At 39.9% G+C, this 27,565-nt stretch overlaps 1 protein-coding gene across 1 annotated transcript in view; it reads right to left on the reverse strand.

The window, feature by feature from the left end:
• Nucleotides 1-27,565, reverse strand: part of NEK11 (NIMA related kinase 11) — a 244,214-nt gene that overhangs the window by 113,978 nt on the left and 102,671 nt on the right. The window contains 6 exon segments of the mRNA XM_031940247.1: nt 11,052-11,229; nt 17,247-17,340; nt 18,697-18,816; nt 25,395-25,480; nt 26,761-26,839; nt 26,939-27,088. Of these exon segments, the coding sequence (XP_031796107.1) occupies nt 11,052-11,229; nt 17,247-17,340; nt 18,697-18,816; nt 25,395-25,480; nt 26,761-26,839; nt 26,939-27,088 (707 nt within the window).

Raw genomic sequence — 27,565 nt, forward strand, 5'->3', positions numbered from 1 at the left:
TAATAGATTATTGGTGGCATTGTAAACTGATTCAACCATTCTGGAGAGTAATTTGGAACTATGCCTAAAGGATTATCAAACTGTGAATACCCTTTGATCCAGCAGTGTTTCTACTGGGCCTGTATCCCAAAAAGATCTTAAAGGAGGGAAAGGACCCACATGTGCAAAAATATTTGTGGCAGCCCTTTTTGTAGTAGAAGAAACTGGAAACTGAGTGAATGCCCATCAGGTGGAGAATGGCTGAATAAGTTATGGCATATGAATGTTATGGAATATTATTGTTCTGTAAGAAACGACCAGCAGGATGATTTCAGAGAGGCCTGGAGAGACTTACATGAACTGATGTTGAGTGAAGTGAACAGAACCAGGAGATCATTATACTTGGCAACAACAAGATTATTAGATGATCAATCCTGATGGGTGTGGCTCTTTTCAACAAGGAGATGATTGAGGCCAGTTCCAATGATTTTTGTGATGAAGAGAGCCATCTGCACCCAGAGAGAGAACTGGGGGAACTGAGGGTGGACCCACAATACAACATTTTCACTCTTTGTGTCATTTGTTTACATTTTGTTTTCTTTGGTTTTTTTTCTTTTTGATATTTTTCTCATGCAGCAAGATAATTGTATGAATATGTATGCATATATTGGATTTAACATATATTTTAACCTATATTGAATTACTTGCCATTTAGGGGAAGGAATGAGGAAAGGGGGGAAACTTCGAACACAAGGTTTTGCAAGGGCCAATGTCAAAAAATTATCCATGCATATGTTTTGAAAAAAAGCTTTAATAAAAAAAGAATTTGAAAAAAAAGAGGAGAGTCTTAGCTGGCCTTCTTGGCTTTCCTGGTCAGTTGCTGGCCCCTATTGTGTTCCTTTTGACTTCCTTGTGTCTTCTCTAGCTTCTTGGCAAAGCAGGAAGAAGAAAATGTTATATGATATTGTGATTCCCTTCTGGTTTAGTCACACATAAGTGTGAAGCCCTGTCAAAATTTTTTTTAATCTTAATGATTCTGCTGATTCACAGTCAACTTGTAGTCCACTTAAGCCCCCAGATCTTTTCCACACAAACTACTATCCAAGCCTATTTTTCTCCTTGAATCTCTGAAATGTGGAACTTTACGCTAATCCCTGTAAAATTTCATCTTATTTATTCAGTCATCAGACTGATCTGTGTCATCTCTTTAGCTGTAAAAATTAGTGCAACAGAGAAAATGATCTCTTCCTTCTAGCTTTGATAATCTAGAGTTTATAAGACTGGGTGCAACATGCTAAGTTAGGCAGTTCATATATCCTCAAACTCTTTCCTAAACATTTCTTACACATTTTAATATTTGATGTCAATGATTCAGTCAATAAACATTTATTAAGTACCTTCTATGTGCCACGCATTGTACTAAGCATTGGGAATACAAAGATAGACAAAATACAGCCCCTCCCCTCCAGTAGTTTACAGTCTAATAGGAGAAATAACATATAAATCATTATGTACGAACAGACTATTTGTACAATTAGGAAATATCTGTGGTCTTCTTTGAGGAATCTAAATGCCCTTTCGGGCCCCATGTCATTGCTCTGATTTGTTTACTGCAGGACAAATAACGTAGAAGATGAGCTGGGCAAGTGGAATATGATGCCACTAGGAGCAAGTCATCAAATGTCTCAAAGATTCAATTTTCTCATTCTTAAAATGGAGATAATAATACCTGCAGCTCATGATGTTTTATTACAGTAGTGGCTCTACTCTATTCTGTTCACTGTGGCACATCATCCACTAAAAGTTAAGCTTGAGCGTCTTTGCTGGGCATTCAAAGCTCTCTACAATATGATACCGCCCCATCACTTTGACACACTTTTCCACATCAGATCACATATTAATCTTAGGTACTTGCATATTGTTGTTCATCTTTTGTTTTCAAATAGGACCTGTTATCTTGTAGAATGTTGACATATGCAGGTTTTATTTCTCTTTGAAGTTCATTAAGTCCCATTACTTTAAGTTCCATGAGGACACGGATTACATATTCCCCAAACTCTGTATCTTATGCAAAGTCTAGCACAGCACTCTGCATATAGAAGACATTTAACAAACATTTGGTGAATTAATTACAGAGAGAAAAATGTTTGAGAGAAAGATGTATTTGGGGTAAGTTAATTTGGTTAGAATATTTTAAAATGCAGTTTACTGTGATTTAAACTCATCCATATCCAGCTTCATTTGTGCATAATCAGAAAAATGCTAATGCAATATTAATAGCTTATGGAACTATTTTTTCCCCTGCTTCTTAGGATCTTCACTCGAAATTAGATAACAGTATAAAAGGAGTGAAAAATCATCCAATTTTGCTGACTACTGAAAGCTCTAGTAAGTGGTTTGGCTACAGTAAGGGTTTGGGGAGGTGCAGCCAAAATGGTGGAATATAGACACTAATTCAGCTGAACTCTCCCAGCATGTCTTTCCAAACAACTTTAAAATAGCACCTCATCAGATTCCGGAGCACCCAAAATCACAAGATGTCAGAGTGAGATATTGCCCCTGCTGAAGACAACTTAGCAAGTCAGCAGGAGGGTCTACAGCAGGGGGGTGGAAGTCCACCGGAGTTCAGCACATGCTGCTACAACACCTGCAGCTGGCCCAAGGGGCAGCTACGATGGCAGCCTTGCAGTGCCCAGATGGTAAAGGGTTCAGAAAACTGGTCAAAAGAAACTACATGGGCCCTTCTGCTGTGCTGGGCCCAAGACTGTTCCATTGACCAGATGCAGCGCTCGGTGGTGGTTTTAGGGCAAAGGTAGGCAATGTCCAGCCCATGGGCCACATAAGGCAGGCGAAATCATTTGCTGAGGCAACTGCAGGGTACGGTGAGCTGAAAGCTAGGTACCACAGACACCCGAGGCTTGAGTTCTGTAAGCTGGTAATTTTGTGAGGCCCCCCAATGATGTCACAAATATCCAGGTGGCCCTTGGCAAAAAAAAAAAAAGGTTCCCCACCCCTGTTCTGTTCCAGGAGCCTTGGGGCTGGTGACATGGGGAGGAGGGACTTTGGTCCTAGTTCCAGGGGGAAGAAGAGCACTTCTGCTCATTCACCAAAGAGCATGGGCAGGGTTCTCAGTCCCAAGGCAGAAAGAAGCCCTAGCACTTAAAGGCCTGATCACAGTTCCAAGGCCAAGGGGAGCACCGGCACCTGCGACTACAGGAGAATAGAGTCCCTTTCCGGGGAAAGGCCAGAACATAGAACAGGAGAGCACTGACTATCCCTCTCCTTGGATCATATACCGCAGAAGCACTGAAAATTTACGTCCCCCCTCAGGACTAGCTCTGGAAAGCAACAGGAAAAACCTGAAGTTTAAAGGCAGTACCTTCTCTTACCTGGGAGCGCAGCTTTAACATAAAGTTAAACATAAAAAATAGGCTGGAAAAATGAAGAAAACAATTAAAGAAAGAATCTGGAAAAAATTTCAGAGGGGCAGAGCCAAGATGGCAGAGAAGGCACACGTGACTTTTTAAGCTTCTCTCATCCCCTCACAACCAACTATTAAATTCAGCCTCAAAAATAGCGCTTGACTGCTAAAATTCATGATAACAAAACTATCACTTTTGCAGATATTAAGATAGTATGCTTAGAAAATCCCAGAGAATCAACTAAAAAACTAGTCACAGCAAGTTTGAAAAAGTTGAAGGACATAAAATAAACCCACACAAATCATTAGCATTGTTATATATTACCAAATAGTCCAGCAGGAAAAGATAAAAAGAGAAATTATATTTCAAATAACTTCTAATAACATAAAATACTTGAAAAGTCAACTTGTCAAGACAAATCTAGGAAATAGAGGAATACAATTACAAAACAATTTTCACACAAATAAAGTCAGATCTAAACACATGGAAAAATATCAATTGCTCATAGGGTAGGCTGAGAGAATATAATAAAAATGACAATTATTTAGTGTCATATCAATCAAACTACCAAAAGTTATTTCTAAAAAGTTAGAAAGAATAATAAAATTTATCTAGAAGAAGAAAAGGTCAAGAAAGTCAAGGAATTCACTGAAAAAAAAATCTGAAGGAAGGTTTCCTATGATTTCAAACTATATTACAAAGTGATATTCAAAAGAAATCTGGTACTGATTAAGAAATAGAGTAGTAGATCAATGGAATAAATCGGATACATAATACAAAATAATAAATGACAATAGAAACTTAGTGTTTGATAAATCCAAAGATCCAAGTTTAAAGTCAAGAATTTACTATTTAACAAAAAATGCTGGGAATATTGGAAAGCAGGTTGGCATTAACTAGCTATAGATCAACATCTTTTATCATAAACCAAGGAAAGATCAAATTGGGTACATGAGTTAGACATAAAGGTAGTATCATAAGCAATTAAAAGAAAATAGAAAATTTTATTTTTTTAGAGTTATGGATAAGAAGAGATAAAGAGGATCATGGGATGAAAATGAATAGTTGTGTTTAAATTACAAGGGTTTTGCACAAACAAAATCAATGCAATCTATATTAGAAGGAAAGCAGAAAACTAGGGAGGGGTGGAATTTATAGGAAGTTTCTCTAATAAAGGCCTCAGTTCTCAAAAATGTAGAGAACTGAATCAAATTTATAAGATTACAAGTCATTTCCCAATTGATAAATGTAAAAAAAAATGTGCATATATATGTATGTGTATGAATAGAAAGTTTTCAGAAAAAGCTAAAACTATTTTAATATAAAAATATTTTATATAAAAATTCTCTAAATCACTATTGCTTAAGAGAAATGCAAATTAAAGCAATGCTGAGACATCACCTCACAGCTATCAGATTGCTTATATGACAGAAAAGGAAAATGGTTGATGTTGGAGGGGATGTGAAAAAACTGGGAAGAATGTTAGTGGAGTTGTGAAATAATCCAACCATTCTGGAGAACAATTTGGAATTATGACCAAAAGGCTATAAAATCATGCATACTTTTTGACCAAACAATTCTATTACTGCATCTGTATCCCAAAGATATCAGAGAAAAAGGAAAAGGAATAATATGTACAAAATATTTATAGCAGCTCTTTTTGTGCTGGCAAAGAACTGAAAATTGAGAGGATGCCCATCAATAAAGGAATGGCTGAACAAGTTGTGGTATATAATTGTGATGGAATACAATTGTGCTATAAGAAATGATGAGCTATTTCAATAGTTTCAGAAAAATCCAGAAAGACTTACATCAACTGATCAAAGTGAGCAGAACCAGGAGAACATTATACACAATGATAGCAACATTGTGTGATGATTAACTGTGAATGATTTAGCTATTTCTGCTCAATACAATGATAAAAGACAATTTCAAGGAATTTATGATGAAAAACGCTATCCACATCCAGCAAAAGAACTAATAGAGTCTGAATGCAGATTCTTGGGTTTTTTTTTCAATTTTTAAAATGTTTTTATTTATTTAAAGTTTGAGTTCCAAATTCTATCCCTCCCTCATACTCCCTTCCTGAGGCGGTAAGTAGTCAGATATAGGTTATACATGTACAAATAAGTGAAACATTTCCATATTCGTCATTTTGTATAAGGAGACTCAGATAAAAGAAATAAATGAAAGAAAATGAAAAATAGTATGCTTCAGTCTGCATTCAGTTAATATTAGTTCTTTTTCTGGAGGCAAATGGTATGCTTCATCATTAGTTCTTTGGAATTGTCTTGGATAATTGTATTACTGAGAACAGAAAAGTCACTCACAATTCTTCATCAAACAATATTGCTGTCACTGTGTACAACATTCTCTTGGCTCTGTTCGCTTGGCTCTGTATCACTTTAGTGTTTCCAGATTTTTTTGAAATTATTCTGCTTGCTATTTCTTAGCACAATAATATTCTATTACAATCATACCACAGCTTGTTTAGTCATTCTTCAATTGATGAACATCCTTTTGATATCCTCAGTCACCACAAAAAGAGCTGCTATAAATATTTTTGTACAAACATATATTTTCCCTTTTTTTGGATGTCTTTAAGGATATAGACCTAGCAATGGGATTGTTGGGTTATGTAGGTATCACATACTGCTGAGAAAAAGTTATGTTCCTTTGTATTCTCATTCAATTTTCTCCAAAGAGGTACCGTATCTAAGTTTTCCAAAATTTTATTTACCTCCTTAACTTATTTTTTAAATTTACATTTACATTTAAATTTAATTTACATTACTCTGGAACCGTATTCAGAGCTTACCAGATTGCTAAAGGGGTCCATAACACAAAAAGTTAAAAATCTCCAGACTGATCTCTAAAGACCCTGAGTCTTAGGATCCATAGCTTCCTTTGAGGCTCAGTGTAGGCATCAATTCCTAGCAGAAGCCTTTATTAGTTTCTAGCAATCTTTTCTCCCTCTTAAAATTATGTTATCTTTACTTATCGGTGTAAATAATAGAGCGGAAAAACCACTAGTCTTGGGAGTCAGAAGACCAAGAATCAGATGAGGCCTTTTTCCATTTACTACTGTGAAACTTGAGATGGTGAATCCTTTATCCTCTTGGGTCCCTAGTTTCCTCATTGGCAAAATGAAAGGGCTGGATTGTTCTCTTCTGGCTCTAAATGTGTGATGTATGGTGTATATCCAACACTACAGAATAAGGAACTCCCTTCCTCACAACTATTACAGGGTCCCACAGTAGAGAAGCATTAATAAATGTTTCCTGAACTGAATTGAGCATTGCTATTGAGAAGGGAAATAAAAACACTTAACCATCATTTCTCAAGAAAGAATTTTCCTTCCTGAAGAAGACTTGAAAGATTGCTAATGACAACATTGGTCATCTTTATTCCCTACCAGCCTAACTCAACCACCTCCTTCTGATTTCACTCAGTAAATCAATGACTGGGAATTGGACTTATGGATTTGTATTGGGTATTTCTCCCACCCTAAAAGAATTTTAGGCACATCATTTAATGCCAAAATTGCATTTGCTTCCCATTTCAAACAAAATTCTTCCAATGATGTTTCATCAGGAAAGGCCATATCAGTTTCAGACAGCTCTTGGAAAGTCAAGAGGATCAATGGTCCTCCAGAAGTATAACAAGCATCACACTTTGAGTGCTCGGCTATCCACCGAGCACAGGGAGGTCATCAGGGAACGTGCCTGAAAAGTTGTTGAAATAATACAAAGAGACAGCTCATTAAGGTTGCTTTGCTGGGAATCAACAGACCACTCCAGAGGAATGGTGGACATGTGAAGAGCTGGTTTAAGGAGCCATGCTTTGAATTTACTTTAGTCCTAGAAGTTCTGGATTTCTCAGCAGCTCTCCTGTTCACAACATAAGAGGGAATAAATCTCCATAACTCAACTATTTGCTACAGGGCTATAGTGAAATAGTGATACACTGATTTGGGGAGTCTGTTTAAAATTAATGTACAAATTGCCAGTAGCATCTACAAAGGGATTTAAATATTTATGATTTCTTTAAAGTTCTAAAGGCTCTGTCTTATTTGATTATAACAACTACTTTGATCTCTAATGGGATGCAATGAAACAAATTGTTGCCTACTAACTGTGTCCCAAATTTAAATGCATGATCCTCATATTTCATGATGTTCCCCTGTAACTGACTTACAGCCTGGAAGGGAAACCCAAAAGGAGGAGTAAAGGGAGGCTGAAAAGGATATCCTAGACCAGAAAGGATAAGATCATTATGAAAACAAAAAAAGTGCTTTTACATATATATAAACATGCCAAAGAAAAATGACCTTGAGCAGACTAGCAAGTTGGAGAATAACCTTCCCAAAAGGCAGGGAATATGTGGAAGTCAATTATTAACTGCTGTGGATTTCCCTAGCTTGCAGAAGCCTCATTTCAAGCTTGAGATACGCAATCATCCATAAACTTGTAACTGTTCATCATTCTAATTAACTATCAAATCAAATTGTTGGGCTTTCTTCCCCAGACTTTAGTAATGGATGAGCTGAATGCTCATAATTAAATTAAGACTTACAGACTTGGCATTTATTACACCAACTTTATAATTCTTAAAAAGAAAAATTGTTTTCTATTTCATTTCCAACAAATTCTATTCTCATCCTGATCAACTGCATGGATTCCTTAACGTCATTATAATTCTAATTTATCTTAGTTTCGTTCAGTTAAACGTGGTATTTTTGCTGAAGAAAAGTCAGCAGAAACAAAGAGTTGACAGATTTCCCTTGAGTTAATAAATATTCCTTCTGACAATTTATTTCTCTCAAACTCAGTAATTACTATATTGGTATCTGGAGACAAAAGCCAACAGGGCAAACAACTTGTCATTTACTATCATACGTTAAAAAACCACTGAAATACAATCACAAATAAGGATCTGAGTGACCATCAGATATCAACTAGCTTAATCTCCTGATTCTAGAATTATACTTAATTCTAACTGGTAAAGGATTTGATTCAATCGAAATAGAATTTAGTAAGTGTCTACTAAGTGCTAAACTAGGTACTAGGGATATGAAAGGGAAACAAACATCATGTGCCTTCGGGAAGCTTATGTTCAAATGAGAGAAACAACCCATCCACAGAAAAGTAGAAATATACATAAATAGTCATTTCTAGGGGAGAGGAACTTGCAACTGGGGGAACAGGATGGGCCTCAGAAGGGAAGATGGCATTTGAGCTGAGTATCAAGAGAAGTTAGAGATTGCTAGGGTCAGAGTTGATGAGCATTAGAAGGTAATTCAGGCTTAGGTATAGCCTATGCAAAGAAATAGCAGTTAAAACTATGTTTTGTAAATAAGAAGCTTTAATTTAAAAAATGCCCTTAATAAGGGTGTGCACAAATGAAAAAAAAGAAAGAAAAACAGACTGTGGCAAGCTTTAAATGACAGAGAAATGTGTATTTTGTCCTAAAGTGGAAGAGAAGTAACATAGTCATCCCTGTACTTTAAGAATATCCATTTAACATCTGGGTGAAGGATGGACTGGAAAAGAAAAAAACCAGACGCAGGAGGTTACTGTCTAGTCTGGAGCAAGAGATGATAAGGAGCTAGTCCAGGATGACTGCGGCTTTGGTGTGGGTAGACAGATGGGAGAAATGCCAAGGAGATGGTTGGCCCTTCCATGGCTAATACCTAGAACTATCAACTTAACTTACTCTTCAACATCTCAGTGAAGGAGAGGATCAGACTTTGCAAATCTCTGCCCTCCTCTTATCCAATTCACACTCAAGCCAAGACACATTGGTTCTATCCAAGAACAAAGGTTGAACAATGGCAACAGCCACGATCTAGCAAGTGACTTTCTGCATATGGCCACAAAGAGTTGAACCTCCAAGAGAGCTCAAGTCCATCACATCAGCTCCCCATGGAATTCTGTTACCTTTTCAATGCTGGATTCTAACAGGGAGCAGATCACTAGACAGTGTTCCCAACCTGAGATTTCATTTTGGAAAAGAAACATAAATAATATGTTAGATAGAACAACCCCCAGAAAATACCTAGGAAAGTTCCAAGACTCTACTTATTGCACATATTTGAACATCAATCATATATCTTGCAAGATTACTTTCCTGAGACATCATTTTAGGAAGCCACAAATTGCCACCCAATGGTCTTCCCATTCCAGTCTCCTTATAGCTGAAGAAAAGATCAGCACCTGTGACCAAAAAATGAGCAGGCTGAAGACTACCGAGCCAAAGCCAAACGAGGAAAGGGCATCCCTTGTGAATCTTATTTGAACTGAATAGCCAATCCAGACCTAGAATGCAGAGGCTTTAGAAGTCAGCAAGTCCAAGTCCTTCCTTTGCAGATGAGAAAACCGAGACCTAGAGAGATGAACTGACATATACATAGTCACCGCCCACCAATGCAAGTCATCCCCTAAGAGTCTCAGTTACTTGGAGGTCACACTGCCAGTCCATGTCAGAAACAAGATTTGAACCTGACTTTGATGTTGGTCCTCAATCTGTTTTCAGTGGGGAGAAGGCAGAGGATCATCTATGATAAAGAACCAAGTTCTCAGGCAGATTTGTTTCCTTTTTCCCCATTAACTCTATTTTTACTTATTTTGAATTAACATTTTAATTTAGACAGATTTCTTGGTCTCTCCAAAAAATGGAGATGTTACAGATGTTACAGAATTCATTTTCAAAGAGGATGAGCTACTGCCATGACATTAGAATTGTATTGTCCCACCAAGATAAGCACTTAGCAAATCCAATCTACCAAGATGGAGATACCTCAACTTAAAGAGATTGGCTGAACAAATGGTGGCATATGAATGCAATGGGATACTATTGTGCCATAAGAAATGATGAAAGGGATAATCTCTTAGAAGCCCGGGGAAGTTCCATGTGAACCAATAGGAATGAACAGAACCTGAAGGATAATTTGGACAGTAATAATAACTCGCTAAAAGTGAATTTCAAAAGATACAAGCATTTTGTTTTGCAAAACTATGTGATTTGTTACAAAGATTTTTTTTCTTTTCTTTTTTTTCTTTTTTTGGGGGGTCAAGAAGGTAGAAGGGGGAGAAGATAAATCATGCTCATTAAAAATAAATAAAAAGAAAGTTAATATAAAAAAAAACAAGTCTGACTGAAATCTCTGCTGTCCTTTTTAACCACATCTTCCCCCACTGATAATAAATTGAATTCACATACTCATCACACAATTTCTCTGAGAAGATAAGATCGTGTTGAAGAAACAGCTTTTCCAAGGCATTCAAGCCAACAAAGTGTTTGTGGTTTTTGACATGTGAGGGTAGCACAGATTAATAAATAGGGTACCAGAAATCAACACATGCTATGTTCACTTCTTTCTCCCATGGTTTTTCCTTTTTGCTCTGGTTTTTCTCTCCCAACATGATTCATAAATCAATGTGTATCAAAAAGAAATAAACTTACTATAATTAAACCTAAATAAACAAATAAATGAAAGAATAAATAAATAAGGTGCCAGACTTGGAGTCAGGACCTGACTGCAGAAACCTTGACAAGCTTCCTCATCTGTAAAATGGGCTAGTTGGATGTGAGGTCCCTTCCAGCTCTAAAATATGCTCTTAGGATGCCAATAAAATGATTCATTCTTACCATGATTCTCTAGTTCACACGCAGATAGACTGTCTGAAGCTGCCTCCTGACTTGGCTCCTGTCCTGCAGAGCCCCAGGAGGTCACTGGCTGAGCATGAGGCAGGGACAGCTCTGCTGGGGTCTCCTTTCCACTTGGCTCAGATGCAATCAAATGTCCTGAAGCCTGTTCATCAGATTCCTTGGGGAAACAGGAGGGTATTTAATTAGCAACTAATTTAAAAGAAAACATCAAGATTATAAAGCCAGTCATTTTTTCTCTGGTCTTGGAAACTGCTTAGAAAGAAGCAGACATCCCGGCCCTCCCACCAGCCTTCCTATTGATAAAGGTATTAAAAATATGAACTATTTAAACTCCCAGAAGGCAAGATCATATCAAGGAAAGAGAATTAGAATCTGAGGAAGGGAGGGCTGGTGACTGATGTATTGGCAGCTCTCTAACTAGTACATGACCTTCTGCCCTTCTCACCCTCCAGGAGACTCAGTTTCCTCTTGTTCAAAAAGAGGCCGTGAGCCTGGGTGAGCTGGAAGATGCCCTCCAGCTCTGACACTTCTGAGCCTCTGAGCCCATGTCTCCTGAGGGAAGAACGATGCAATCCTAGAGATACCGCGGAAGCGGAGTATTTGGGGGGAACCAGCTCCCCAAAGCTCTAGAAAGAAACCTGGGCTTTCAGTTAGTCTTTCAAGTGATCAAAAGTGTTCCCGCGACAGGCCCGGGGCTAGTGCGGAACTGACCTACTTTCACACACACACACACACACACACACACGAATATAAATAAAAGCTGTCACGGGGAGATACTCCGAGAGCTGCTCCTTCCTAAGAGCAGGAGGGAAAGTTCAAACTAATCTCCTTCAATTAATAAACAAACCGGGGCAGCGCCCGGCCGCGCTGGCATTTGGGAGCCGGCCGCCACGCGGCTTCTGAAAGGGGGGCGTGCTGTGTGCCGTGGCTGTCTCCAGGTGCGGGGTAGGCCGGCGGGCCCCAAATTTCAAAGATTCAAAGCTGCTCCGAGAGCACTTTTAAGAACAAAGGGAGATGCTGCGGAGAGAGCACTTCTGTTCCCGGCCAAGGGCGCCTGAAAGCCGGGGTCTCCCAAACGCTGTGGGGGTCCCGCTGTGCGGGAGCGTGGGGGAACCGCCTCCAGCTTTGTTCCGGCCGCAGCCCCTTTGCGAGAGGAAAGAGGGCCTCCATACAATCTGTGCTTCTCCAACGCTTGGTCACTCATGCAGTCCCGATGCGCGATACCAACATGCGGACCATGAGAGGTTACCCACCTCCCAGGGAGACGCGCTTACGGTCCACAGATTACAGGGAAAGTGGGATGCGTCTGCAGACCTGGTCGTTTCTCTGTATTGTGACCTCCCAGGACCCAGAGACATCTCTGTGCCTCCCTTTCCTCCCCGGGACTGGGCACAGTATACAGTAAGTGCCTAATAAATGCTAACTCGCCTCTGGATGTTATACACGTAGGGGAATGTGTTCCTAGCAAGCTTGAAGGGTCTTTGATCGCTACGCCTCCTTCGAGAGGATGGGAAACAAGCAGGCACTGGCCATGTTTGGGGGGGGGGGCTCTTTTTTCCTTCTCATAGGATCACAGCTCTACAGGTGGGCTGGACTTCACCGGCCACCTACCCCCTTCATTTTACAAATGAGAAAATGCGTGATTTGCCCAAGTTCCCACAGGCAATAAATCTTTGTATTCGGCTACTTGGGTAGAAGAGGGAGGAGGATATATTTGGAAGAGAAGATGATGGCCATAATAATGTAAAATGTAAAAGAAAGAATGATCGCTCCCCAAGTAGGGGAGAACAGAGCCGAGAAGACCAGGGCTCAGAGCTGCTCTGGGCCCTGCCAGGCGCACCTGCCACCCTTCCCCAATTATCTCAGTGGCCCCTGCCCCTCCCCAGAGAGCTTTCCCGACCCAACCCTGTGTCCTAGTCAGTTTTCAGGGTTTCAAAGCCCAATCTGAGCCAACAGAGGCTGATGGGCAAAGTCAAAGCCTTGACAGTGAGATATAGAACTTCCCCCCTACCCCAGAGGATGGAGCTGCTCCCCTGGAGCCAGCCTTGGGGAATCCTCGCCAACTGCCTACCAGGGCAGACCCTTCAGAGACAGCGGGCCGAGTGCCCATTCTGCTCAAACTCTGTCTCCCCAGGGATGCACAGGCTGCTGCTTCTCAAGAAAAAAACAATATCAAAAACTACTTTAAAATAATCTATCTGGACAGGGCAGGCAAGGGGATGGAACAAGAGAGGAGCCCAAAGGGACACTGAGGAAATGAAGCCACATCCTGTCCACCCCCTTCTCCTCCCCTTCCTTATCTTCCTTTTCTTCATTCTCTCTCCTTAGATTGAACCATTTTTCCTCCTTATTGCACAATTTCTTTCTCTATCTCAAATTGTGCTTTTTCAAAGACATTTAAAACCCTTTGGTCTGAGGACGATGCATGGGGCCTCCCACTGCCTCTCTTCTATTTCATTTAACCTGCTATCTCCTGCTCGGGTCCTTCATTGTTTTTAATGGAAAGAATAAGGAACTTTCTCTTCGATTTAGACCTTTTTTCCTTCAATCTCCCAGTGTTTCAATTCTCCCCAGAAAGGGGAGGATTTCTAAACAGACCATAAGAAAGTCTTCTGTCTCTTGGTGTCTTCAGGACCTAATCTTCCTGGGGTTCTTAACCCTTTTGTATGTCACAGAGCCCTTGGGAAGTCTGCTAAAGTTTATGGATTGTTCACAATAATGTTTGTAAAATCACAAATTAAACATAAAGAATTACAAAGAAACCAGAAGTTAGGAAATATGTAAATGTATTTTTCCTATCCAATTTTATAACCCCCTGAAATCTTTCCATGGACTCTTTAGGGGCCTGGGATATGAGACATATATAGATGACTGATTCTTAATCTTAACCTTTTTGTATGTTCATAGACCCCTTGGGAAGTCTGCTAAAGTTTATGGATTCTTCACAATAATGTTTGTAAAATCATAAATTAAACATAAAGAATTACATCAGTCATCTATATATGTTGTGATTTCTTAAAGCTCTAGATCCTGCATGTTATTAATTGCAACAGCCTGTTTCTTTTAGCAATGAGTTGTTCTGTTCAACCACACAGTCAGGTAATTGCAGTAACAACCTGCCTACCCAGAATTCAGCTCCCTACAATTTGAACCCATCCAAAAGATGGCCAAAAACCAGGAAGGAAACATAAAACACATCCAGTTTCACAGAGACCATTCAGTAAAGCATACATACCTTACTCACTCCCTCAGGGTCTTATTCAAAGACCATTTGATCTTACTTTAGATAGAAATTCTAGGGAATTTGGCTATCTCTTTTATGAACACATTATAGATTAAATGTAGCAAACTGGAAGAGAGGAAAGGGATTGCTTTAGGCAGCCAAGAATAGAGATGGGCAAACTACAAAGAAGTAGTTACAATTCACAAAGCACAGTAGGCTGAGGCCATTTAATGAAAGGGCAAACGGGCTTATAGCTTCAATTAGCCAGCCAGTCAACAAATCATTATATTTTATAGCCTAGAGCAAAAATTAGTGTCCACAGTGATGAATATGTAGAGGTAGATGGGCAGATAAGTAGGTAGGTGATAGATAGACAGATGCATAGACAGATTGATTAACTGATAGTAGATAGATAGATGACAGATACATGGAAAGAAACAGAAAGACACACAGAAACTCAAAAAGATAGAAATATAGACATAATAATATATACACACATACATGTATATATGTATTCATGTGTGTACACACACACACATATATGACAGTGGTAGGTATTTATCTCATAGAAATCATCTCTCCTAAATTATGATTATACCCAAAAACATAAAATATTTGTCTTCTGATAAACTAAATAAGGGACTTGGAAAGCAAAATAAATGATCAGACACACCATTCATTATTTAAGTTTATAGTATTAAATGGATTTTTAGTTGCCACAGAGTTACTTCAAGAACAAGGTATTAAGTAGAGCATTCTATGTTTCTGCTTTCCAGTTTCTAATCTCGGGAAATTTATGTGTTTGTGTCTTTGTCCTAAGGGACATTTAGGAATAAATTGCTCAATCCTTTCACCTAGAGCTGGGGGGATGTATTATCTAAAGACCATTGGGGGAATGTATTAGCTAAAAGCACTGGGGGGTGTATTAGCTAAAGACCACTGGGGGGATGTATTATCTAAAGACCACTGGGAGGATGTATTAGCTGAAGACCACTGGGGGGATGTATTAGCTGAAGACCACTACCATGATTGATAAAGATTCATGAGTCCCTGACCTGAAAGGGATACCACCAATCACCATACTTCAGATTCTCTGACTTACTCATGGTGGGAACTTGGGATTTATGCTCTCTAGGAGAATCCAGTTTCCTGTGTATAGTTCCCCTACCACGTACCATCCATCCAGAATCTATTGCTTCGGAGACACGGGGGATTCGGGGATTTTTGTGTTTTATGCCTCTAATCCCAGGCACGAGGCAGAGAGAGTACACATCTTACACATGAAGTCATAACTGACTTCGGTGGGTGAGGAGAGGCCATGGAGAACAGCGCGCTCCAATCTCTATCTCAAAATGAAGGAAAAAGAGGCAGATTCTGAGAGCCAGAAGAGACTCTGATGGCCATCTGAGGCATATCCTGCCTTTTCAGAATATGGAAGCCTTAAGACCCCTGCTCAGCCAAGGCAAGAGGAAAACACCTACTGTGACCTCGTCGAATCTCCCCATGATCACCATTCTCAGAAGGCAATGAGCAACTCTGTGTCTCCCATCCCAGAATACTGTCTTTGGGCTCTAATGGCAGCCCCCGCCATGATAAAGGATCCCCAACCCGATAAGAAATGGGCCTCTGCACCCAGCAGAACCAGAACATGGAGGAAGTGACTATGCCCCAAAGGGGACTGGAGAGAGGAGGGGGTTTAAGACTTGAGGACAGGTCCCTTCCAAGCAGACACCTGCATCTTGGAACATCCAAAGTGCCTCCGTGCAATGTGATTACATCAAAAATTGCTTTTGCCTACAGGCCATTTTTTGATTGCAAAATTATTTTCATTTTACAGATAGAAAAAATGAGGCAGAGAGGGTAAACCCAATGTTCCACAGTAGGCAATATCAGAGGGAGGTTTTGAACCCAGGTCTCCCCTGCGCCAAGTCCAGCTTTGGTAATTCTGCCACGCCAGAAAGCTTCAGACACGGACTCTGAGCCAGCACAAAGTCAGACGGCCACGGACCAGCCCAGAAGGGCTCATCAAGTGTGGTGCCAGTTGTAAAGCCCTTGGCGTGGTGCCCGGCACACAGGAGGCACCAGATCAGTGTTCATCCCTTCACCTGTGACCAACCAGACAGTCTCCGAGGGAGGGATTTCCCCTCCGGGGCATCTTCCATTAGGCAATGGCAGGGGGCTGCATCTGGGCACTTGCACAACCAGCCCAAGGATGCCAGCATTAACATAATGGAAGTAAGCGGAGGACACCCTGGACTAATGACATTTGGGGAGGACCAAGGCAGCACAGTGAGGCAGTAATTTGGTACAGAGAACAACAGACTAGGCTGAGTTCAAATCCAACATCAGACACTTCCTAGCTGTATGACCCTGGGCAAGTCACTTAACCTAAGCCTGCCTCAGTTTCCTCATCTGTAAAATGGCAAAAGCAACAACAGCACCTACCTCCTGTGGTTGTTGTGAGAATAAAAAAAATGAATTAACATTTGCAAATTACCAAAGCTCTATATAAAGGATGTCATCTTCGGGAAGTGTGAAGCACAGTATAGCCAAAAACAAAAAAAGCAATTGCTGTGAATTCAGAGGACATGGATTCAAATCCTGCTTTGGGTACTTGCTAGCTCAGTAACTCTGGGCCATTCACTTAGCTTCCCTGTGCCTCAGTTTCCTCATCTGTAATACAAGAAAGCCAGAGGAGAGGGTCTCCATGATCCCTTGCAGCACAGTGTCCATGGTCCCATGGGGCTGGGGGGGGGAGGAACAGGGATGCCCTTTCACGTGTAGGCTACGGGGACATTCAGTGCTTTGGTGCACAGCAACTAGCCCAAGCTGGTGTGGGTCAATTAAGCATGGAAAGCCACCACAGGTGGTAAGGACCTTGGGTAACCCAAAGGGAGAACCTCAATCACCAACGGGCATGAGGTGCCCTGCGAAAATTCAAGGAGACTTACATATGGAGCGTCTGCCCTTGAGGGTGGAGGGTGCCGGGATCGCAATTCTTGCATTCGCTTGGTGTTCTCCTCGTATTTTTCTTCAGCCAACTTCCTGCAAACAAGGGAGTGTACCCAGAATTACACGTGGGTGAAAACTGCCTCAACACTGCAAGGGCCAAAGCTGTTCTTCTCCCCTCTGGGAGGGGAGATTTCTGGCTGCCAAGAGAGCCAAGGTCCTGGACTAAACTTCCCTCCTTCCTGACATCTCAGTGGCATTCCTGATGATGCTGAAAACCTTAAAATGTTCTTTACTCCTTTACCTCTAAAAGTGGGTTACACACACACACACACACACACACACACACACACACACCCAATGCTTCCAAAAGATGCTGGCAAAAATGCTCAACAAATCCAAATTCTTATAACACAATATAAAAACCAAGAACAAAGGGCCTCCTCTTTTACCCCGTTCTACAAAGACATTTTCTTTTTCTTCTTTCTCTTTTTTCCTTTTTTTGTAAAGAATGTATCTCGCTCAATAATCCTGGGCTGGACAGAATGAGTGCCCACAATAAATGAAACTGGCAGGTCCTTCCTAACCTCCGTTTCAGCCGCCAGCAGCAGTGTCTCCTTCCTAAATCACTTTGCCAGGGAGACTGACAAGGAGTGAAAGGTGTGGGGATGAATTTCCTTCCCTCTCTTTACCTTGCTCGCCTATCTCCCATTGCCAGAAGTGATCAATGGCAGTGATCTATCACGGTCGGCAAGGCTTAAGTTAAGTACTGAGATAATCCCCAAATGCTTGGACAGCTTCTGAATAATGGCCGGTCCAAGGCCGGTCAGAACTCTCCCTACAATCATTGCGTCCGAGCAGGGGGAACTCTCGGCAGGGCCTGAACACATGCTTTTTGAACGGTTTCATATCGCCCTTTCAACTTCTTCCTCCTCTTGTTTAAATCAAGCATTTTATACAAAGACATTCTTCTCTGGGAAGATGAGTTATGGTATATTCACACCCCAGAGGACATGGCAGATGGCAGCTTTCTAGAGCTCTGTTACACGTTACTGGAAAGCTGCAAGGAATTCCAGAAAGTGGCAGCTGAGTAACAGTGAGCTCATTCAGCCCCCCTACAATCTGACCGTCTCTCCAAGAGCTGGCCTTCCTCTCCCCACCCTGCCCAATGTAAGGGGTGTAAGCTGGGGGGCCTGAGGCATAAATAAAGCAGTCTTATAACTCCTACTTATTAGCAGATCCTCCAAGCCCACCTGGGAAAAGGTTCTGGCTGCATCATTCTAGTTAGGGCTCTGACTGGATTTGATTAGAAGGGGCCTATTAGCCAACCCTTCACTTAACAGAGAGTGGTAGGCCTGCTGCTAGACTATAAATATGCTCCTTCTGATTTTTCTGGCAGGATGAAGCTTACAGACTGGGATAACGGGGACAGTTATGGACAAGGTCTCTTACTTCAGCTTCTTTTCTTTCTCATCAGCTGCATGGAGCTTCCTTAGTCTCATTCTCTCTCGGGGAGTCATTTTCTGTACTTCAGACAGTTCCCGCAGGGTTTGTAGATGGATCTTTCTTTGCCTATAAATAATAAAAGGCCCCCATGATACACCCACATTCCCAGGCCAAATGCGGTAGGAAAAAAATAAACAAATACTTTACATTAGCATCTTTATATTACAGAGAGAGCTGAAACAGATCAGGAATGTCAAGGCAAAAATCATAGAGTTAAGTAATGAGCCGACCAGGATGGTGGCGAACAGGCCACCATTTTTAAATTAGACTTTTATTTAAAAGAAATTATGTGAACTATCCAAATACCTGCTTATTTTGTTGTTAATGACTAGTTTTTGTAATTCATCATTTCACAGTTTAGAGGCTCATCAGTCAGCAGGGGAATACATGAGATGCCTGGTAGTTATGCTTCTGGAGACCCTGGGCTATTTCCATCATAAGACTCCAAGGAATTCTAATATTTCTTTCATCCATTTTGAGATGCAGTAGGCACTTGGGATGGGGAGAGGGTAGGTGAGAATAGCTTGGTGTCTATTACAATGAGTATTTTAGTCTTCTGAATAAGCAGACTCCACAGAGAACAAGGCAATTCATAGGAACGTAGTCATGGACCGTATATGATCGAATGACTGAATCCACTTAAGGTAAGATCTTGCGTCACGCGTGGTGCCTTCGGTAGTTTCTCAGTCTGACTATGATTCTATTTGGGGTTTTCCTGGCAGAAATATTGGAGGGGTCGGTCATTTCCTTCTCCAGCTCATTTTACAGATGAGGAAACTGAGGCAAACAGGGTGAGGCGACTTGCCTGGGGTCACACAGCTAGGAAGGATCTGAGACCAGATATGAGTGCTCTATCCATTGTGTCATCTCGCTACTCCATATGATTAGGGACATATCATTTTTATTAAAGATTTTTGTTTTTCAAAAAATATGCATAGGCAGCATTAGCCCTTGCAAAATCTTGTGTTCCAATTTCCCCCCTTTCCCCACGCCCTCCCCTAGATGGCATATAGTCCAGTATATGTTAAACATGGTAAAAATATAGGCACATCTCTATTATTAACATATGAACATAATGGGAAAGAAAACTAAAAAGGAGGGGAAAGGGAATGCAAAGAGCAGTCAGAGAAAGGGGAAAAACCCCAACCAGAGGGCTATAGGATCATTTATTCCCATTACAACTTTCTTAAACGAGCAGTGCATCCAAATTGTTCAGCGATTTCTATCTCCCCCACTGCCTGTGTCCTGACTACAGAGCTCCTGCCTTACCACTGTTCTAGGACTGACCAACATCCCCTGTTGAGGTTGATAAAAGCAGGAAGGGATCATGGCCGCTCTGGGAAAATCAGGCTTTAGAGTTTGAGGGAGAATTGGTGTAACGGGCTGAGGTTTGAGTTGATGCACTGAGGTCCCAAGTACCTGAGGCTAAATAGTAATTGAGCTATACTCTATTAAAATACATGATTGGATAAAGAATGGCTCCCGCCCATTCTCCATGCAAGTCCTGATGTGTTATATAGGAAATGATGAATTGGGTGGGTGGAGGCAGAGAGAGACAGGAAGAGAAGCTGGGAGAGATTGAGCTTGGGTTCCATACTCCTAGCTGCTGGTCGTGTGGCTGCTGGTCGAGCTAGCTTCTTGACTCAGCAACACACATTGCTATTGCCCATTCTCTTCCACCTCCAATCTTTCTTCACTGAGAATAAAGACTGACAATTTTCCCCTAACCTGAATTCCTGACTCCGGCTGATTTTAAAATATGCGATCTTCACAAATTGGTTTCTCCTAGATTTAGGAGAGGGAAAAGGACTTCAGGGAGAATTGGATTTGGGGTAAGAAGGCCCCGTTCTGCCACTTGTTCCATCCATAACCTCTCTAAACCTGTTTTCTCACCTATAAAATAGAGGATCTGAACTAGATCCCTCTGGCCCATTCCAGCTCTAAATATCTGAGATTTTTTTATAGTCATCTCAAAAGCAGGAATTGATGTTCAGCTTTTGATCTGATAGTCTATGAAGGTCTCCACAAATCATTCAGTACTCAAAAAGATCTTAGCCCTGGGTCCATAAAATTGTTTTTGTTTGCTTTTTTCTAATATAGTATTATGTTTTTCCCAATTATATTTTAAAGCAGTTTATCTAAACATTTTTAAATTATTTTATATTCTAATAGCTATGTTTCAATATAATTAATTTCCTTTAACCCCACAGATTTTATTTTATGCATTTACAAACAATAATCTGAGATAGGATCCATAATCTGTACCACACTGCTATATTCCTGCTGTCCCAGGAGCAGATGACCTCTAAAGTACCTTCCAGGTCTCAGTTTCCTGTCTTTAATCATCAAACTAACTTCAGATTTTAATAGGCCTGTGGGGAAGATATTTTGGGGCAAGGAGCCTTATATGATATATCTTCATAGAAATATGCCCATTTATATGAACACATAGTTTCATAAGTCCTAGACTAACCTCAGCTTCTACTCCAGGCAAATATTCGTATGCACTTTGGTCCATTATTGTTTCTTCTAAGGCGGACCCAAGAAAATGGGGCTCAGCCCTAGCCTACACAGACTTACTTTCATGTGAATAGAAAGTCTTGTTTCTATCTATCTAAATGGGCCTTCTCTCTTCATCTCCCTAAAATATCTCTGGAACCCAGGTGATTCAAGCCAATTCCAATAGACTTATGATGGAAAGAACCATCTGCACGCAAAGAAAGGAGCAAGGGGACTGAATGTGGATCACAACATAGCATTTTCACCTTTTTTGCTGATGTTTGCTTGCTTTTTTTCTTCCTTAATTTTTTCCTTTTTTGATCTTATTTTTCTTGTGCAGCCTGATAAATGTGGAAATATGTTTAGAAGAACTGCACATGTTTAACCTATTTTAGATTACTGACTATGTAGTGGAGGTGGGAGGTGGGGAAGGAGCAAGAAAAATTTGGAACCTATGGTTTTGCAAAGGTGAATGTTGAAAACTATCTTACCATGGAAAATAAAAATCTATTATTAAATTTTATTTAAAAGAATTTAACAGATAAGCAACAGAGAACAGGGACACTTTGCTTGGTTAAAAAAAGTATATACTATCCAAATATTGGTTGTCCATGTTACTTTAAGTAAAGTTTGATTTTTAATAAATGATCCCTCTATCTTCTGGGGAACAAATAATTAACCTTTAGATGGAGAGACCAAAGTCCAGAGAATTAAAGGAGAAGGAAAAGACAGCTCAAGGTAAATAGGGAAGGCTTTCATGTGGAAAGTGTGCTGAAATAGAAAGTCCTGGAAAAAAATTGCCTTTGGTATTAGAAATTGAGGGGATGCTCATCAATTGGGGAATGGCTCAATAAACTGCGGTACGTGCTTGTGATGAAACATTATTGTTCTGTAGGAAATAATGAATAGGATGCTTTCAGAAAAACCTGGAAAGTCCTCCAAGAACTTAAGCAAAGTGAAATGTACTATATAGAAAATAATAGCAATGTTCTGGGATGACCAGCTGTAGATAACTTTACTGTTCTCAGTAATACAATCATCCACTTCTCTGAAGGAGAAATGATGAAAAATCCTATCCATACCTAGAGAAGGATTGTGTCTGAATACAGATTGAAGCAGTATCTCTCTCAAATTAATTTTTCTTGAGGTTTTTTTACTTTCATTAGGGTGAGAGAGCTATGTTTTCTCTTACAACTTGAGTTTTATGGAAATGTTTTATATAATTTCACACATGATTTTTTAATTGTGGGTGGGGATAAGGGAGAGAACCTAGAACTCAAAATTTTTAAAAATGTAAAATACTTTTTTATTTTGAATGTAGGAAAAAATATTAAATAAATAAAAATAAATTTAAAAAAATTTTAGGAAAAGAAGAATTCCCTTTGTTGCCTTAAAATTTACACTTACACCACTATCTTGAAACTAACCCAAAATTTAGAAATGAAAATTAGGAGGGTCTTGGGTTGCTTTCCACTAGTGCTCAATAGGTAACTTTTTTTAAAGTTAAAATATCATGGGCCATAGAGAGAAAAGAAATCTTAAATGGGCCTTCATGACTCTGATAGAATAATGACAGGGGAGAAAAAATGAAATTTGAGAACCACTTTTGGATTTGATTTGTCTAAGTTATACTTTTCCTTTATAAATATAGATATAATCAAATAGATTTCTGGAGAAGTCCTAAAAATATCTCCTCAGGTGAGTAAATGAATCAGAATCCAAATCTAGAGCTAGTCTAAGGGCAGGAAAGTTAAATTCAATGTCACCTTAAGGGGAGTTACTGGTAGATCAAGTATTGTACTCCCCAGACTTTATACATAAGACTATATAGTTTTCCATTCTATATATAAAGGCACTGAAGTCCAGGGACTAAAATGGAAAAAATTACTCAGAGAATTCAGGCAAAAAAATACTCAAATTTTCATTAAAACAACAGAAGCAGGTGTCTTTTCTCTGCTTCTGTCTGTAAATACCTAACTTGAGTACAAAATTGTTCTCGTTCTTACTTATCTTACTTTAACTGGCCTCAATCCCCTTCCTCATACAGATTTTCTTAGAAAGTATGAATGTTTTATATGCAAGCAATACAAAATATTTTCATGGTCAAATGGCTATAATTCAAATACTCTCCCTGAATATAATACTGTCTAAATCCTTCCCACCAGGATAGTGTTATGCATGTTAAAGAAATTACTACTAAATGAGCAGTTATTGTGTTTCTAGGAAAGCCTTTGATTGAATTAGTCATTTTAAGTGTGCACTGAGTGACTTGGTGAAACGATGGCTGGTCAGAGAAAAATGGGCTTTATGGTATAAACCTATGCAGCTGTCTGCTAATATGTCTCTTTAAAGGCAAACCTGAACTGTCCTTGGTATCCCTAAGTCTCACAGGCTGGTGTTATTGATGCATTAGATATCTGATGACATACCTGCTAGAATGGGACGGAACTCGACCGAGGAGCAGGAAATTTCAAAATCATAATAATACAAGTGCTGTTACTAAGTTCACTGTTCAATCACAAGCAAACCACTCAACCTTCCTGGCCCTCGGTGTTCTCATACGTAGAAAAGTTTAACTACACGGGTCACTAAAGTTCTAACTAATATTCTGTGTTTGCAGAGTAAAATACTACATAAAAACACTATTAAGGTTGGGGAGAAAGATTTTTTAATTTTCTCACAATAAAAAGAAGGAATCAGGGAATGAAGAAGACTGAGAATGACTTCAGTTTTCTCATCCATAATATGAAGAGATGGATTCTCTCTGGACTCCTTGTCTATTTTAACTCATAGGCTAGAACATCAATATTAATAGGGAAGGGGAAGGGAAGATTTATTAAGTGCCTACTGGGTACCAAGCACAACACAAAGTGCTTTATCAATATAAAATGCTGATGATCACTCCAAGCATGTAAATAAAACAGGATAGAGCTTGTATAAAGCCACAGACAACATGCTCATCAGATGTGAAACTGGCCCAAAGCCACCAAGGACAGCTACCATGTTGGAAATCAGAGTCCAGAGACAAAAAGATCTTGGCAGGCTACAGGTTGGGACCAGATCTAATGAGGCAAAAATCTAATTAGGATAAATGTTAAGTCTTACATTGCATTTAAAACAGCATTATAAGTCTAACATGGAGAAGACATAAAGAGCAGTCGATATGAAAAAAGATTTGCAGGTTTTAGTGGACTGCATGCCCCAAATAGGGCAAAATTATTATTATGTGGCAGAGAAAGTAAATACACTTAGAAGGATGCTGTAGGCAGAATAATAGTCTGGTCAGAATAAATGGGAGCTATGGTTATAGTTTCTCAGTGCCATGTGTTAGGAGGGCACCGAGAAGCTAGACAATGAGAGTGACTGATTGTCAGTTGTGTTAGAGATGGAATTCTTTCACTTCTGAAATTCTAGGATTCTTTGGTTCAGAGGAAGAGGAGGGATGGTAAGGGGTCTTGAGATCATGGCAGATAAGGAGAAGCTAAAGCAAATTGGATGGAGAGGTCTGGGCAGGGAAAAGCCTTCTTTAAATGTCTTTAAGCTTGGAAAAACTATACATGGAAAAAAGACTAGATTTCTGAAATCATAGGACCAGCTCTTCTCTCAATAAAAGCAGGAAACTAGGATGACATAAGGTGGAAATCTAAGACGAGTCATAACTAAAGACTTTGAAAACCACTCATTCTTTAGTGGGTATTTGTATCTTAGGGCAATATTTTTTTAATTTTCCATTGATTCCCACAGGGATTTTTTTCCAAAGGAGATGTATGAATAATACTTTGTCAGTTTTAAATTAAGCGAACAATAAATGAAAGTCATTTGTATTTCCCATATGGAAGGCACAGGAGTATAAATATCACTAAATGCTTTGGGTATTAATTTCTCAATATTTTTGCAAGAGAAAAATAGCAGATGGCTGGTCTGTGTTTTGGTTTATAAGCTTGTATAATTTCCACTTGTTTCCCTGGGGAAAAGGGCTACCAGCATGACCAAGCCACCCCTGCTTCTCCTCATGGCCTTTGTGGACTCTAGGATTCCTCCCTATACCAAACTCAGTATTAATATTCCTATAAAGATCAATGCTTCCAATGATCTTCCAACCTGAAATGCAGCTTTTTAAAAAACAAAAAAACCAATTTACTCACATGACATTAATGAGATGATCTGATTTTGTCTGACAGTTCAAATTCTTATCTTCCACGGTCATGCTGGTATATTTACACATCATGCTCTGTAAAAAGAACAGTGGTCCTGACAAAGTTAATGATCTTTCTTGAAGGACAAAAAGGCACAAAATTGTCATATGACATTTTCATCTATTTCACCTCCAACCCTCAAACTATCCATAGCCTAATAATGCATCATTAAACCAAAGTAAAAGCCTGGGAATGAAATGACTATTCACTTTTTTCTCCTTTTTTAATGAAGGGGTGTATCTCAGACAACATTAGCTGATAATTTCACTGCCCTTCCCTCTACCCCTTAAAAACTGCATTTCATCCATCAAAGTCCATGGGCATCATCTTGTTGAAGAGACAGAATGCAGTAAAAGTTTTTGGAAGACAAATGATCTCTCTGAGATCCACTTAGGTCAAATAAAAGAGACAGACTCTAACCTCAAAGAGTAAGGACCAAAATACTCCTAAAACAGCAAATAATTGGCTTCCTTCTCACTATCTTAATAAAGGCAGCTTACCATCTAGTGTGCCATCTATACAGAAATAGCATAAACCAACCAATAAATAATTAAGTACTTATCATATATTAGACATTGTGCTAAATATACTTGGGATACAAAAAAAAAAAAAAAAGACAAAAAAAGTTCCTGTCCTCAAGAAGCTTCTTATATTCTCAAATAAATTCACCTCGTTTATTAGAAGGATCACTACGGTCTTTAATAAAAAGGCAAGAATACATTCAGATCAATAAACATTTACTTGGCACCTTGAGTGAACTACATGAAGGCACTATGCTACAAACTGGGAAATGGAAGACCAAAAAAAAGAAATAGTCCCCACCGGCACTCTCATCAGTACACTCTTGTCTTTCTAGACCTATATTCACTGAGCGTTTTGGTAAAAACACTAAAACCCATGACATCCAGGATGACCTTTTTTTTGGCTTGTGTGCAAAACTTAAACCTTGACTCTGCAACAAGCGCTACACCCGGGGTCTCTCCTGGTTGGGGGCTGACTGTCCAACCCTCAAACTATCCCTCCTTCTCAAAGAGGACCCAAATGGCACCACTGTGTTTAGAGACCAGCTGTGGAGTGTCCGACTGTGGCTCATCACTCCAATATGAGCTCGGAACGCTCTGCCACAGGTCAGACCCAAATAGTCCCAGTGAACATTTGAGGTAGTGTCTGAGAAGTCTTTCCCTACTTTTTAATCTCATTTCTTTTATTCCCAGTGAATCCTAATGTATCTTGTTCCCAAAAGCATCTCTTCAAGGCATATGATTCTTATTTAAATGCTAATGAGGGCTCCTCTGAATCTTTTTCACATAAATACCTGCAGTTGCTCATCGATGTAAGGGATTTTTAAAATTTCTAATGCTGACGGTCTCAATGAAGGACTCTTGTTCAACATGCTGCAATATTTAAAAAGAAAAACATTTTTTTTTCAAAAGACCAAAATAGGAATGCAAAGCCAAAATCATACGGGTGAAGAAAACCTGTATTTCGTCTACCTTTGCATGATGGAATTCAGCTCTGCTGGGTATCTAGCAGGAAGAGAAGGTGTGTCACCTTCAACGATTTTTAAAACAATGGATAAGAAATTGTGACCAGTGAATGCATGATTCATGCAGCACAGCTCATACAGAATGCATGCCAGTGACCTAGAAGAACAAAGGCACAGATTTTAAATGGAGGCGTGGGGAAAGGTGTGACTCCACATGCATTTATCACCCACAGTCACAAGCCCATTAGAGCATGGCAGAAAAGCAGCTCCCTGTACTTTCCCTGTCTAATGGAAAACCCTAACTCCACACTGGTCCCTTCTCTGGTTGCAGAGACAGAAGTGGAGTGGGCAAGAGAAGCTAATCTTGGACAAAGATGGAACTAGAGAAAAAATATGCACGAGCATCTTGTCAGTCTGAGGCAGCTCTGACAGGGCAGAGTTCTAAACATTTAGAACCTTCAACTTTGCTTTTTCACTAGAGAGAAAGTAGCATTCTTTACTAAGACACTGGGGGGCTCAGTGCATGGAGAAGTAGGATTTGGTGTCAGAAAGGCCAGAATCCAAATCTTGCCCCAAACACTTATGAGGCATGGGACTGTTGGCAAATCACTTACCTCTCAGCCCTCGCTTCTTT

This window comes from Sarcophilus harrisii, chromosome 5, assembly GCF_902635505.1.
Source record: "Sarcophilus harrisii chromosome 5, mSarHar1.11, whole genome shotgun sequence".
Classification (NCBI taxonomy): Eukaryota; Metazoa; Chordata; class Mammalia; order Dasyuromorphia; family Dasyuridae; genus Sarcophilus; species Sarcophilus harrisii.